The 15,921-nt window shown below is 31.6% G+C and overlaps 1 protein-coding gene across 1 annotated transcript; it reads left to right on the top strand.

Annotated features, from left to right (window-relative positions):
* The first annotated feature begins 718 nt into the window (after positions 1-718).
* Positions 719-14,306, top strand: LOC134692982 (phosphatidylinositol N-acetylglucosaminyltransferase subunit P-like). Its single transcript, XM_063553648.1, has 4 exons — positions 719-851; positions 3,260-3,332; positions 4,788-4,906; positions 14,046-14,306. The coding sequence occupies exons 1-4, from the start codon at positions 770-772 to the stop codon at positions 14,168-14,170; spliced, it is 399 nt and encodes a 132-aa protein (XP_063409718.1). The 5' UTR covers positions 719-769; the 3' UTR covers positions 14,171-14,306.
* Positions 14,307-15,921: the final 1,615 nt, after the last annotated feature.

The raw sequence follows: 15,921 nt of genomic DNA, 5'->3' as shown, positions 1-15,921 counted from the left end.
CCCACCAAAAGCTAGGGGTGAATTAAGGTGGTCTGGTAGGATAAGCAGATCCTGTTCCACATGTTGCACCAATGAGCCCTGTGATAATTTATTTTTAATAAATTCAGTTTTATAGTTTCCTGTGCTGTGAGCTTTAAAATGGGGGTTTGCATTCCACAATTTAAAAAACATAGGGCTATAATTTATAACAGTTATTTACATGTTAGAACAAATTATGATACTACCTTTAACATGTTTAATCAATTTGTAGAAGTATGTTTTTTGTGAAATGCTTGATTACTAACTTTGTATGATCATGTACTTTCTGTTTTGCAAATCTTGATTTAAGTCTTAATTATGAAAGATAAGGGTGGTACCCAACACTTTCACTAAAATTAATTTGGCTCCTTTAATTTTTATGAAATTTTGTCAAAGTATTTACTATGACCCTTTTACAAAAATATAAAAATTTCAAAATTTTTGAATCAACTGTTTTGTCAGAAAAATTACACTGGTTACATATAGCAATTTGAAAAACGCCAATTTTGATCATTGAGAAGCTTGATATTCCTTTTACAACACAACATAATTAAAGCATTTAGCTGACACAGTTATCTCCCTGTAGTGTTAGGTACCACCTTAATTGGTACTAAAGACCACCTTAATTGGTACTAAAGATTCAAAACATGATGATTAAACTATAATTGAAAAGAACTTTTACATTTTACTTTACTTTCAGAGAGGCTTTAAGATATGATATGATGAAAACAATTATTAAACAGAGTTGACGATGCCTGAGCATTCGCCATCACCAACACCGGAGAGAGCTATTTATGGCTTTGTACTTTACCTCCTGTCATATGTTATCTTTTGTAAGTATCATCTTAGGGACGACATCAAAAGATCGTTGTAGGATAAAAAACTTAAATCAAATAGTTTGGGGGTGGGGGTTTCAACATGGCTGCAAGTTTTGTTAATCCAAAATCCATTTTACATATATCTATATAGGTAAATCAATTTTTCCCAAATTAAGTTAAGAGGGGTGAGGGGGGTTAGTGAAAAAACTATGTAAATTAAGTTTTTCATCCTACATTGAACTTTTGATGTCGTCCCTTATCTTGTACAGGGATATGTTATAAATAGATAAAGATGTGGGCAAATTCATCTTTGACACAGCAACGGAACAACACAAAAAACTGACGACATTCAGATGTCAGCATACCAAGTGTCTTCTATACATTGGCATTACATATAAAAGTTTATAACATGTCAAGTGTTCTTCAGGTTTGCTGGTGAAACAAAGAAAACAAGAAACAAATAAATTATTGATATTTTCTATTTCTGGAACAAAATTGTCATTATGATTTAAATGTAAACAAGGAAATACAAGGGAGATTATTGACTGTTGTACTTACATATAAGTTTATATTATGCGAAATACAGAATACAATCTGATAAATCATTTATCTGGTTGACTGCATATTGATATTGTAAAATTAAGAAATAATTTGTTCATGCCATGCTCTATGCTCATTTTAACATGGGTAGGCATTATATTTGTTAATATCTTAATACTGAGCATTAGCAAGGTATTAAATGTTTACAAATATAATGCCTACCCATGTTAAAATGAACATAGAGCATGGCATGATAGAATTATTTTCGATTCTAATAGGAATATTTTGAACTTTTGTACTTCGAAGCGGACCTATAGTAGACGCTCGAAATGTCACCATTTTGATTTGATGAACAAAAATGTTATAGAAAAATCAACAGTTTATCAATAAAAAAAGAACAGAAACATTTAAACTTTCTTTTAGAATGTTTTTATTTAATTTCCTAGCGAGTAACACCAACAAAAATGTCCATTTTGATCTATTGCGTTGTTCAAAATTCATCTTATGTTACAATTTCAATTGTGACGTCAATCACTTGCAGCCTATGTTCTATTTGAATTAGAACATAGCTTTGTACACAAAACTAAAGAAGAACGTCATATTAGAATATTAGTTGTTCAACACAATATGAAGCCTTTTAACACTTATTGGAGAACATACATATTAACCAATACAATACAGTATACACTTAAATTTTAGTTAGAATTCTTTCTTGGTGATTGTAAGTTATTTAAGAAGATATCACATGATAACACTTTTCCCTATCACCTTTTCTTATAAATATAATATTTTATGATATGTGTTTGAAGTAAACCTGATAATCTGTTGGATTTATTATTATTTGCAGAATAACAATTTTCATTGCTATTCTGGGTAAAGGTAAACAACAAATTTAAAAGTTAAGGGGGCTCATGGGTGTCAATCAGTTTTTTGTTTTAATATAATAGGATTTTGATATATTTTTCTATAAAATAGAAAAATGAAATAAAAAAAATGGGGTCACCGGTATATCGACATGAAAAAAGAACTAAATTACAGAAATGGCTTAAATTTTACAATTATTTAGTTTATGTACAGCTTATTTGAAAACAATAAAAAAAAATATAGGTCACCGTTGAGTTAACGATATTTCACTTTTATTGCCAAAAAAAGGTTTTGTTTTGCACCAAAGGGAGATAATTTGGAGCTTTTTCAATGCTACAAACATTTTAAAAGTCATCTGGTGCCAAACTGAATCAATTTTGTGGTTGATTTTTGTACCATACTATAGTATAAAGTAATAACTTATAGTGTAATGAATAAAATTTGTAATGAAAAAACAAATGTTTATTTTTTTGCTGAAATTTTGGTACCCGTGAGCCTCCTTAAACAAGCTTAACCTTGTACACAAATTTGTGCAAATCAATGCATTAAATTCAAATATCCATTCTTTTAATTCACAAAAATTGAAATCCTTGAAAATAATAAATTCTTAATAATCTAGTCATAAATCATAAGTTTATATTGATTATACTTTTTGCCTCATGATTTAGACATATTTTATGCTTGTTTGTCCTTCCAGATGATTGCATATATATGTTCTATTTTCAAACTGTGATGCCTCTAAGAAGTTATACTCTCACATTGTAACAGCACTAAAAAGTGCTCTCCTTTCATCACAAAGCCATGCTTTGAAAACAAAAATGTATCTGAGCAGGGAAATAGTCACAAGGAATTACAATAACTTATATTCTTGGGATGTTTGAAAAAAAATAAAATTATAATGTATTATTTATATGGTATATAAATTTGCAAAAGTTTACAGTAGTTGCTGTAATTTGATCTGTCGAATGCTAAGCATGTAGAGTTAACCATGTTATCACAATGATTGTTTTTATTTGTAGTTACCTATGTTATATGGGCCTATGTTCCAGATGAGTGGTTATATGCAATAGGATTAACTTATCTACCTCAAAAGTAAGAACATTCTTTACTTATATTAAGGTAGATTGCCTTAAGTGTATTTGGCAGAATTTTTATGCCCCACCTACAATAGTAGAGGGGCATTTTGTTTTCTGGTCTTTGCCTCTGTTTATTCGTTTGTCTGTGCGTCCGTTCGTCCTGTTTCAGGTCAAAGTTTTTGGTCAAGGCAGTTTTGTATAAAGTTGAAGTCCAATCAACATGATCAACTTGAAACTTAGTACACATGTTCCCCATGATATAATCTTTCTAATTTTAATGCCAAATTCGGTCCACTGAACAAAGAAAAAGATAGTGCAAAAAAAGCTCAGGTTAAAGTTTTTGATCAAGGTAGGTATTGATGAAGTTTAAGTCCAATCAACTTTAAACTTAGTTGACATATTCCCTATGATCTTTCTAATTTTAATGCCAAATTAAAGTATTGACCCAAATTTCACTATCCAAATGATAGTGCGAGTGGGGCATCCATGTACTATGGACACATTCTTGTTTCAGATTGTTTTGGGTCACTGAATTCTTTTTTCTATATAATATATTTTGATTTGCAACTCTTTTTATAAGAGACCCACTGATGAGTCTTTTATATAAAGTGGTGTCTGACATAGCAAAGTTTAAGTCTAGAACCTTTGAAAGAGGCTAGATCGCATTCAAAAACCATGTTGATATTTCTGAACCATTCTGCTAAAATCATTAAGCATTATTCATTGGAAATGTTTTTATTATTGCATGCATAATTTTTGTTTACGATTTGTAAGATTTCTGGATTTTGACCCTTTTTCACCCTTTCTTTTCTTTTATAAACTTATATTTAAAATTTTCCTGAGTTCCAGATTTGGGACCTGTTGTACCTTCATAAAATTGAGAATGGAAATGGGGAATGTGTCAAAGAGACAACAACCCGACCATAGAAGAGACAACAGCAGAAGGTCACCAACAGGTCTTCAGCGAGAAATTCCCACACTCGGAGGCATCCTTCAGCTGGCCCCTAAAAAATATGTACTAGTTCAGTGATAATGGACATCATACTAAACTCTGAATTATATACAAGAAACTAAAACTAAAACTCATACAAGACTAACAAAGGTCAGAGGCTCCTGACTTGGGACAGTCGAAAAATTGCAGCAGGGTTAAACATGTTTATGAGATCTCAACCCTCCCCCTATACCTCTAGCCAATGTAGAAAAGTAAACGCAAAACAATACGCACATTAAATTCAGTTCAAGAGAAGTCTGAGTCCGATGTCAAAAGATGTAACAAAAGAAAATAATTAAAATATCAATAATACATAAATAACAACAGACTACCAGCAGTTAACTGACATACCATTCCCTGGAGACTATAGTTTAATATTAGACGGTGCCTTTTTTTGGGGCATTTCCTATATCAGTTCTAGTCTATGACAGTTTTGCTTGCTGTACAATATTATTATCTATCTTCTATTTGTTTTTTCAGATATTGGGCTATAGCACTACCAACATTTGCCTGTGTTACATTTTTATTAGCCTTCCCATTTTATATGGGAATAATTTTAATACAGACTCCATCATTATCATCACATAGTGTCTCTACAGGTACAGACCTTCTAAAATTCAAACTGACCACACGCACGATACACGCACGCACGATACACGCACGGTGAATGCACGATACACGCACGGTACACGCACTATACACGATACACGCACGATGAGCGATGAGCGTTACACGAAGGATTAACGCAAAATGAATGATGAATGATGAACGCACGATACACGCATGATGCACGATGAATGATAAATACACGATACACGCACGATGCACGATGAATAATAAATACACGATACACGCACGTTGAATGATTCATTGACGAATGAACAACGAACGCTTTTTACACGATTCTCAAAGCTATTATATTTAGAATAGTATTTAAAATTGATATGCATTCTAATTAAAGGCAATACTTGTAGCTGTTTTGTCGATACCAGCATAATAGATATTATGTTATTTTGCCAGCTCAGATTCAAATAACTAAATTGAAGTCGTATAGGCACCGGAAATGTTTCTGAACTTAGACAGAAGCTCCTAACAATCAAAACATAGTGTCTTGATTAAAGTTCAGCCTGAGAGTTCAAGTTTACGGCAAACGAAGGCGAGACAATGTGTTCCGCGAAACCCTAAACTAATTTTATTTCATACAGGAAAAAATCTTAATCTTATTTTTGTGCATACAATGTCCGACGCATTATATTTATAGACAGTGACTGGTTCTAGAAATTATTTCAACTACATGTTTGATATAATTGATTGCAATAAATGAATGATCTATGTATTTTTATTTTCATGTTATATAATTTTTCACTTTGATGGGTTTATATGTATATATCTAAAAATTAGTAAGCTGTTTTCGTATTCACTACAAGCATAGCAGAAAGTATTTGATTCTTGTATGTTAACATGCACTGCAAATTTTTGTACTTTTGTACATATATACTTATCAACAGGACATATTAGGTTAATCTCACCAATAAATGAGTACAAGTAGTTGAACATTATTTAGAACGTGTCGGTTTTTCCTTGATATTGCCGAAAATCAGTGATCCGACTGACACGAGCGAACTGACAAAACAACTGACCAAACAATCAAAATTTCTTTTTTTTTTTATGTAAGTTACAAATGTTCCTTATATTATCCATTGTTATCAGAATCGTATATGTTAATTTAGAGCAAAAGATATTATTTTGTCAGAAAATTTGATTCGTACAAATTAATTAGAACTAGTTAAGAAAACTTAATATGCATGAAACTTTTGCCACTGGACGTTTAAACAACCACTGAATAATCAATTAATCAAATTTTTTTCTCAGTAAAAATGAATTAAACAATATAACTGACACAATTGGTGTCTGTTGTTTGTTTGTACAGTAAACATACTGAATTTGTTTTTATCTCTTATATACAATTTCAAGTATGTCAGAAAATTCATAAATATTTCCAAACATCAGATTTCTAAGAGGTAAGATTCTCGGGATTTTACCTAAAACTCTTTGGGAAAGTGCAATTTTTAATTCCAATTTGAAACTAAAAGGGTAATAGATATCCCATCTTTTTTTAAAATGCAGGTCTTATTTGATAAGGAGATTTGAAAAATCGATCTTAATGATAGTTGAAATTTTACAGTGCAATAAATTTGTGTCCGTCGTTGTCTTTCATACATATCAATTGGTAGATCCACTGTTTGCTATTCGTAATCTGTTGTTTATGGCAGTCAAACCTCGCGATTGGTGTCCAAATTTAAGCCCCAATTTAGCATTTATAAGAGAGGGGCTATTTTTCTCGATGCAAACATTATTTTCCTTCCTGAAATAAAACATCTTAACAATTTACTATATATTTTCATTTAATCATGAACCGATGCATATTAAATGATATTTCAAAAATTTAAAACATATTTTTATGGTAAATATATTTGAATGTCAGGGTAATTTTTGTATCCAAATAATTATTTTTTTCATTTGTTAAGGTAATAAAGTGTTATCAGTTATGAAATTTGACACGTGTCTAATAGTTCAGTGATTTTCGGAAAAATTAACGAAAACCGGCACGGCATTGTTCTATAATCGTTTATGATCTTTTATTGACTAAATTTGAATATATGCATTAAATATTAATATCTATCTAGATTAGAAATGTGTTTGCATTGTACAGCACCCCTTTTAGTCCTTAGTACCATATTATAACTCATTAGTGCACTTAGAGTCCTTAGTCGTGTTTAGACGCACCATTTTCTGAAATTTGGTCGGATTGTTGTCTCTTTGACACATTCCCCATTTCAATCCTCCATTTTATTCAATTAGTTGCGATTTCTTTATCTCTCTGTTTGATGTTTTTACAGACAAAAAACATTCGCAGAATTAATCTAAAAAAGCAGACATTAAACTCTTTCTTTTAAAAACTTTTTGCATTTAAACCTTATTGCATGACATTGAAATAGTATTTTATTATCAGTCTTATCACATATTATATGACCTGAATAAAAGTTTCCTATGTAATGATTTTTGACAGAAATTTTCTTACTTAATAATTGAAGAATTCGTTCTTTTTGACACATTTAAAATTGCTGCCGTAAATGTTATTTTGCGCGACGTCAAACTGTGAAATATCGGGAAAAGATGCATTTCTTTCGAGATTAAACAATTTGCTTAAAGGGAAACTCCGCAAAAAAATCAAACTCATGAATTGATATTATGTCTATTCTGTAAAAATGCTCAAATTCATTGATTTTAAATTCTATTCTGCTAGACAAGAGATCACCATCGATTTTAAAATTAGAGTATCAATTCTCTGCGTGCCGCAAGTTTGACCATCTTTGACCATTTTTTCCGTTTTTGGCCACGATATGTCTTTGAACCACAAAAGACCAAAACAGTAACCTTATGTAATCGTTATTGCGAGTGGATATCTTGTCAATCGTACGGTTGTATTATTCGACTTACTAATTTGATACGGAAAATGTGTTTTTTTTTGTAAGTAACCAAGGTTTGCATGTCGTTTTTAACTGTTTATATGGGAATTGGTTAAAAGGTCATAGTTCAAAGTCATAAATGATCATAAATAAGTGTTCCGTGAAATTTGTTTTCGAAAATCTAATTTGTTCATAATTCTTTTATGTAATAAACTTATTTTTAAAATTCGGACCTTCCCTTGTCTGATCACCTGCATGGCTAAAGGTATTACTTCCAAAGGTATTGTGAGGTGACACGTCCAGGTATTCAAGCGATTTCCTGTCGGGTGTATAATATACATCTCTGTCTTGCGTGTCCGATAGTGATATATACTAGTCAATATTACTAAAACTCATACGCTTGTTTATAAATAACATTTCTGGTGTAAAGAATATTATTTATAAAAATCTAAATAATTTAAAAAAAAAAAAGATTTGATAAAATAAAAAAATTTCCAAGAGTAAATTTGAGAAAATATAAGTACTCGTCTCATTGTCAAAAGTGAAGAACAGTTTGAAACATACAAGAAATATTGATTTAACAAAAATATACGCACTTGTCAACCATTCGTTTATACGCCTGGATAGAACGTTACGGAACTATAGCAATTTAAAATTATATACCGGCATTTTTACATTGAACATAAGAAAGAAACATGCATTTTGTTTAATTTGGGTTAAAGTTTTGTAAATGGACTAGACTCAGTCCTCGCATGACAACAGTATCTTATCATGGGATGTCGATGGACTATTGTATACCAAAAGAAGAAAAATAGAACCATTTTGAATTAAATACAGGTCGATATTTAACTTGCTTTGGTTCATCGAAGTTATGAACATAGTAAAATCACAGATCGGTATTGAAGTGAATCTACATATTACAAACATGATTTTTAAATAACGATTTTGAGTGATCACCTACCAAACCAATATAAACGTATGGCGAGATATAACCATGCAGGAATTTAGTTTTCGTCAGACACAAAAGCTCATCACTATCATAAACGTATACGTATATGCATGCAGTTTTAAAATATCAAGAACAAGCGGTCGATGTAGATAGTCCGTTTACTAACTGTTCAGAGTCAGACATGTCACTTGTTCATTCTTGGAAGCCTTCATATTCCCCGTCCGACGATTGGAACTCTTTCTGATAGTGTTGACTATAAATGCTTGTATGGTGGTTCTGTCGTTTATTGTTCGCTGGCTTATTGTTCGCTAGCTATTGTTCGCTAGCTTCTGCCTGGTCTGATTACACGGGTATCCTCCTATCTGTTGGGTTAAGGGCATACGATACAGTTACAGGGGAGGTAACGACGTTGCTAACGTAAAATGTTATTTTCGCGACGTCAAACTGTGACATATCGGGAAAAGATGCATTTTTCGACTGATTTTTATCATTCAAACTGATTTAATTTGAAAACGAGTTCATGGACCCCTATTTTTGAAAACAGCAATTTGTTTCATTTTGAAGAGAGATTATGTGACTCAAATTTTATAAAACTGTAAATAGAGGATTTTTTTTTAATTTTGGTAAACATGCAGCAAAAAATTACGTATTTTCCTCAATTCATGAACATTTGATACATATGTGTTATTTCTGATTTTAAAAATGCATCATTTTTTAAGATACTTATAAAATACAGAAATTACCAATTATTTAACAAAAAACAATTTGTGTTTATCTTTTATAAAAAAAAAAAGTTATGTCTTTCTTTCGAAAAAGAAATTACGGGCACAAATCTGAATTTTGAACAATTATACAAAATGTCGACCTCATTTTACTCAAAAAGTAGCACATGAAGGTAAATTTTTTATTACATATTTGATTTAATCAGGTAAAAAATAGCCTATATGCAAATTTTCACGAACTTGTAAATACAGGATCAAAACTGTATCGTATGCCCTTAACGTTGATGGATTAAGGTTGGATACTATATATATAATAAATGTATAGTTGTAAAAAAAAATCAGAACGAAGAAGTATTTTCTGAAGTGTATTTTGTAAATATTTCATGTAAATAATAAATTTGTCAACAGAGAAATATATCTTATGTCGGTTCGTAAAATGGTATTACTTCGTAGTCGTCCGTCGTCAGTTTGACTTGTTGTCGTGGAACGTTTTTACAAATTCTGATATACTCTGTGGTTTCCAGTTAATCGCCATTTTGAATACGTAGGGATGAGACAACTCATCGCAAGAAATCAAATGACACAGAAGTTTTCACCATAAATCACCCCACGGCCTTCAACAGTGAGAAATGAATATACCACAGTCATTATTTCATAAATTATCGCATACAATATGTTAAACAGAAAATTTGTTAAAAAAATTCGTAAGGGTTCCGTGGAACCCAGTGTCTCGCCTATTCTTTCTGTTAATCGCAGGCTCAACAAACATTAGGAAATAAATCAATAAAATATTCCTGTTGATACTATCTTTTCATTGAAAGAAACTTATTACCAAGTTTGGTAAAAACCCAGAACAGTTTATGAATCTTATATTTTATAAAAACTTCTTGAAACTATCTGATGAGCATAAACAAGCTTCTGTCCAAGTTTGGTAGAAATCCAAAATAGTTTAAGAAACGGTTATTAAAATTTCAAAAACTTTAACCACAGAGTGAATATTTGTAGACGCCGCCGCCGCCGAAGCCGACGGAATGTAGGATCGTTTAGTCTCGCTTTTTTTTTTTACTAAAGTCAAGACTCGACAAAAACATACAAATCAGATTTCCTTCTGACATACAGGCGCACTACGCTTTTTTTATACGCCCGTCAACATTTTGACGGGATGTATTATAGTATACAAATGTACGGCGTATGTCCGTCCGCCGGGCTTCTATATGTTGCTCTGTAACTTGAGAACCGCTTATACATTTCATGAAACTTAACATTCATGTTTATTCGTTCTTTGTGTAATCATACGTTTTTTGATTGAGTTAAGTCTGCTAATTGATATTTTATCGTATGTTTTTATATGTTGTGATGTTATGCTATTGTTTCAGAAAAAGGGAGAAGGTTTGGGCCCATTAAAACGTTTAATCCCGCTGCAAATGTTTGCACCTGTCCTAAGTCAGGAATCTGATGTACAGTAGTTGTCGTTTGTTTATGTAATATATACGTGTTTCTCGTTTCTCGTTTTGTTTATATAGATTAGACCGTTGGTTTTCCCGTTTGAATGGTTTTACACTAGTAATTTTGGGGCCCTTTATAGCTTGTTGTTCGGTGTGAGCCAAGGCTCCATGTTGAAGGCCGTACTTTAACCTATAATGGTTTAATTTTTAAATTGTTATTTGGATGGAGAGTTGTCTCATTGGCACTCACACCACATCTTCCTATATCTATGTAGTTGTTTCTTATGATGGTTTTCGGAATTTACGGTTTTTATTGAAACCATTTGTATATGCACGCATCTTTGTCGGAATTAAAATAAAATCAAAACATTTATAAATATATATATTCCTTTTGTCTTCGCATATCTTACATAAACATTTTAACAAGCTGACCACACTCTTACTTATAAGTTAGTAAACATCAAAGTCGTGCTCATATGTCAAAACATTTTGTTGGAAACAAAATAAAACAACAGCAAAACTATTTGTCCTTTTTATCATTTTAAAAAAGAACAACACATTTAATTATGAATATGTGAAGCATAAATATTTTCGATACAATTGTTTTAAATTACTTAAAATAAAAAGATCGTGGTTGTTTAATCAGTTGCTATGTTATTTGGCACGTGTCAATCGGTTCATTGATTTTCGGCATATCAAAGAAAAACCGGCACGTGTCTAAATAATGTTGAATATTTCGTTTATTTACGAATATTTTATCTGTAAAATTTGAAATTTATGCATTAAATATCATTTTCTAACATGATATATCAAAATAATACATATAACAGCACTCCTTCTAGACCTTAGTAGCATAGTCAATGCCTTAGTGCAGTAAGGAATCCTTAGCAGTGTTTAGACGTACTGTAAAAAAGCATCCGTCATTCTTTAATAATCGTAGAAGGTTAACAACTACATGTAGTCTGTTTCCCAGCCGTTATTGAAATTCTTGACAATACCTTAATATTTGTATATTCCGAAGGCATACTGAATGTTTAACCAGAGACATATAATACATTATATTATATGTCTCTGGTTTTACGGAGCGGACCAACCTTGTTAACATACTATTGTGCATTATTTTTTCGGATAACAATCTTTTAGACATACATTAAAAACGGTGTCATTGATAAGCAACCATGAACACAATGAAAAATAAATCTGTGAAAGTGTTCCATGTTTATTCCATTCAAATAAAGATTTGTTTTGTTAATACCATATTTTTAACTATTCTATAAAAAAAACACACAAAAAAACAAAATTATATCTTAACTTGTAAATTCAATTTCAATTTTTTTAAATTTTTCAAATTAAAATCGTTCTTAAGGAATATGATGATACATGATATATTTGCCTGATCTTATATTTGTTTAATTAAAAATTAAATAATGCCTTCATATAATGTTTATTTTTATTCAATTTTCCACAAAACACATTTAGCTTAGTTTAAATGAAATTCAGAACAGAGATTTCTACCAATATTGAAGAGGATATATATTCGTGTTAATTCACCTCAGTTTAATTTGTGAATTCAAGTTTGACATTTAACATTTTAATCCGCAATACACATTTACCCGACAATCTTGTATAATGTATTTTCTCAATGGAATAACATAACGTGCATGTGATCATCAGAAACTAAGACAAAATATTTATAACGGTATTTATCAAAACTTAAATATTTGAAAATATCTTAGTAGCATATGAATTGTCCAAATAAGCGAAGAATTAAAATCTAGCATAGTTCAACCAAGGATTTGTATACTAGCGACTAAACCAGCAACATTGCCGTTATAAAATAAAAATATAAAACTTTCGCAATCTGATAATGATAGGTTAAAATGTATAATATTTGTCTTAAAACTACATATAATGGGTATTTTAGAATGAAATGAAGTTCATCTTCAATAGTAGAGCTACAACACATGTCATCTCGTGGACTTTTTTTCTTTCATACTTTACAGTTTCATTTTTTTAGTGGAGCTACCCCACGTCTAAATTTTGCAAAAGCTCTTTTGTTTTTAATTGACAGAATATTTTTAACAAATAACAGTTGGCCAACAGTATATTTTTAAGTCCATTTCGCTCAGTGTAATAGAAATTACAATTTTAACTCTTTTGTCGTAGAAAATTTAATGTCAATTTCATGTTATTGTTTGTACGTACAAAATGTATCATTATATCAAAATGTGTAGTCCCAGCCAAGATTCACTGAATAACCTCGAAATATTTACAGATGATAAAATATTTACACAAGAAGTCATGAATCTGTATGAACATGTTAATTAAGTGTTCACAAGAAAGTAAGTATGACTGTAACTTATTTAAAGTCGGAACAAATATATATATACGTTAACCGTGAGAAAAAATATAAGCTTTGGTGAGCTCTATAACCGACTATCATATAAAAACCGCAATGTATGAACGTTACACAATTAGAGATGAATGTTTGACAAATGCACATTATTTGACGAACGCACGATACACGGTTAAGAATGAATGATTGATGAACGCACGATACACGCACGATTCACGGTTAAGAATGAATGATTGATGAGCGCACGATACACGCACGATACACGCACGATACACGATTAAGAATACACGATGCACGCACGTTACACGGAAAATACACGGAACGATGAATGATGAACGCACGATTGGTACACGCACGATACACGCACGATGCACGCACGCAACACGCACGATACACGATGAACGCACGGAATAATGGTCAGTTTGAATTTTAGAAGGTCTGTATGTACATTAGTTATACATAAGTTAGGTCAGGGGCGGATCCAGCCATTTGAAAAAGGGGGGCCCAAAATCTGAAGGCATGAAAAAGTAAAAATTCCTCACAATTATTGGATTTCTGAACAACGAAAGGATGGACATTAGAATCACTACGTCACATGTCCTGGATATTGTCTGTGAGGATGCACACAATTAGATCTTGTTACAAAAAATTCTGTTTTCTGCTCTTTGGTTGGTTTGTCTTTTTGACGCAAATTCCCTGTCTCCATTCTTTATTCTAAGCAGCATAGATTTGACATTAAACCACTATTTATTTTTTAATAGATATTGTAATTTTGAACTATTTGATCTATTTATAGATTCCTACACCAGACGAAGACCGTCAGAGGATATTCCTGAAGATGCTATACCACCATTGTATGATTTGACTACTGAAGAAATTAACCAAATGTTACAAATTACTAATGATAAAAAATATCATTAACAGACAATCTGCGGTAAATAGATAAATAACAATGGAGTTTTTAAAATTTATGCTGTAAAATTATATGATAGTCTGTTGATTTGTATTATTTATTCTGTTATGCTTTTATAATTAAATAAATTGATGAATTATATCATCCATTTGTTACGATTTACAAATTAAATATTAGGTTCATATCTTGTAATATTTACTGTAAATTCAGAAATTCAGTATTTATTGCTGTTGATGAGCAATGAACACAATTAGATGCAAGATTAATTATTACCATTTTAGGAAAGGCTACTTACAGTAAATAAGACAAGATATGAACAATAGCTGAAAGTGGTGTTAAACACCAATTCAACCAACCAACAAACAAACAAATATACTGCAAATTCAGAAACCTTTTTACAAAGTTTTTGTTATGGCGAAAAATTGCAGCAGGATAGGTGCTTGTTGATTGGTTCGTGTTTCACACCACTTTCAGCTAAATTTACTATAGCATGGTAACCATTTTTTATTGGTGGAGGACACCAGAGAGCATTACCAACCTACATGGATGAAACTGACAATCCTGTTCATTATCAATAAGGATGAGTTTGACACACACCACCAAAAACAGGGTTTCAATCTACTACCTCAGAATATACAGTCTTCTCTTGACATGCAAGCCAAACAGTGAGACGGTGAAGTTTGATAAAACAATTCTATCTTAGTCAGAAAAGCAGCAATGCATAGGCAAGCCTCATTTCATATTTCAAACTCTTCAACACCCGAATTCGAAGTCTAGGCACATATAGCATATGGCAAACTTTAAACTAAGCCTAGGCAAATATCATAACATGTCAAACTCTCTTCTAGAGTCTAGCCAAGTATCATAACATTTTAAATTCCTTAACTAAGTCTAGGCAAGTATTAAGGCATATGTCAAGCTCTAAACAAAAGTTTATGCAAGTATCAAAGAATATGTCAAGGTCTACAACACACCAAGTATAGACAAGTATTGTAGCATATGTCAAGCTCTACAATACCTAACGTGTGGACAGATAACATACAGCATATTTTAAGCTCTACAAAAGCCAAAGTGTGGGCAGGTATCATAGCATATGTCAAGCTCTACAATACCTAGTGTGGACAGGTCTAAAAGCATATGCAAAATTCTACAATACCTAAAGTGTGGCCAGGTATCATAGCATAGATCAAGCCTACAACACTTAAAGTGTGGGCAGATATCATAACATAGACCAAGCTCTACAGGACCTTAATTGAAGGCAAGTATCAGAGCATATGTCAATCTCTACAACACACAAAGTGTATGCAAGTATCAAAACATATGTCAAGGTTTACAACACACAACGTCTATGCAAGTATTAAAGCATATGTCAAGGTTTACAACACACAACGTCTATGCAAGTATCAAAGCATATGTCAAGGTTTACAACACACAACGTCTATGCAAGTATCAAAGCATATGTCAAGGTTTACAACACACAAGGTCTATGCAAGTATCAAAGCATATGTCAAGGTTTACAACACAAAGTCTATGCAAGTATCAAAGCATATGTCAAGGTTTACAACACAAAGTCTATGCAAGTATCAAAGCATATGTCAAGGTTTACAACACAAAGTCTATGCAAGTATCAAAGCATATGTCAAGGTTTACAACACACAATGTCTATGCAAGTATCAAAGCATATGTCAAGGTTTACAACACACAAAGTCTATGCAAGTATCAAAGCATATGTCAAGGTTTACAACACACAAAGTCTATG

This window comes from Mytilus trossulus, chromosome 12 (genome assembly GCF_036588685.1).
Source record: "Mytilus trossulus isolate FHL-02 chromosome 12, PNRI_Mtr1.1.1.hap1, whole genome shotgun sequence".
Lineage (NCBI taxonomy): Eukaryota > Metazoa > Mollusca > Bivalvia > Mytilida > Mytilidae > Mytilus > Mytilus trossulus.
The sequence above is the reverse complement of the archived record's forward strand: the minus strand, read 5'-3'. Positions and strand labels throughout refer to the sequence as shown.

Bases quoted from the DNA above. Each gene is read 5' to 3' on its own strand.
- LOC134692982 (XM_063553648.1), top strand. From the start codon at position 770: ATGCCTGAGCATTCGCCATCACCAACACCGGAGAGAGCTATTTATGGC. The intron at 3,333-4,787 runs GTAAGAACATTC...TTGTTTTTTCAG, and splicing joins TTAACTTATCTACCTCAAAA to ATATTGGGCTATAGCACTAC. The intron at 4,907-14,045 runs GTACAGACCTTC...ATCTATTTATAG, and splicing joins ATCACATAGTGTCTCTACAG to ATTCCTACACCAGACGAAGA.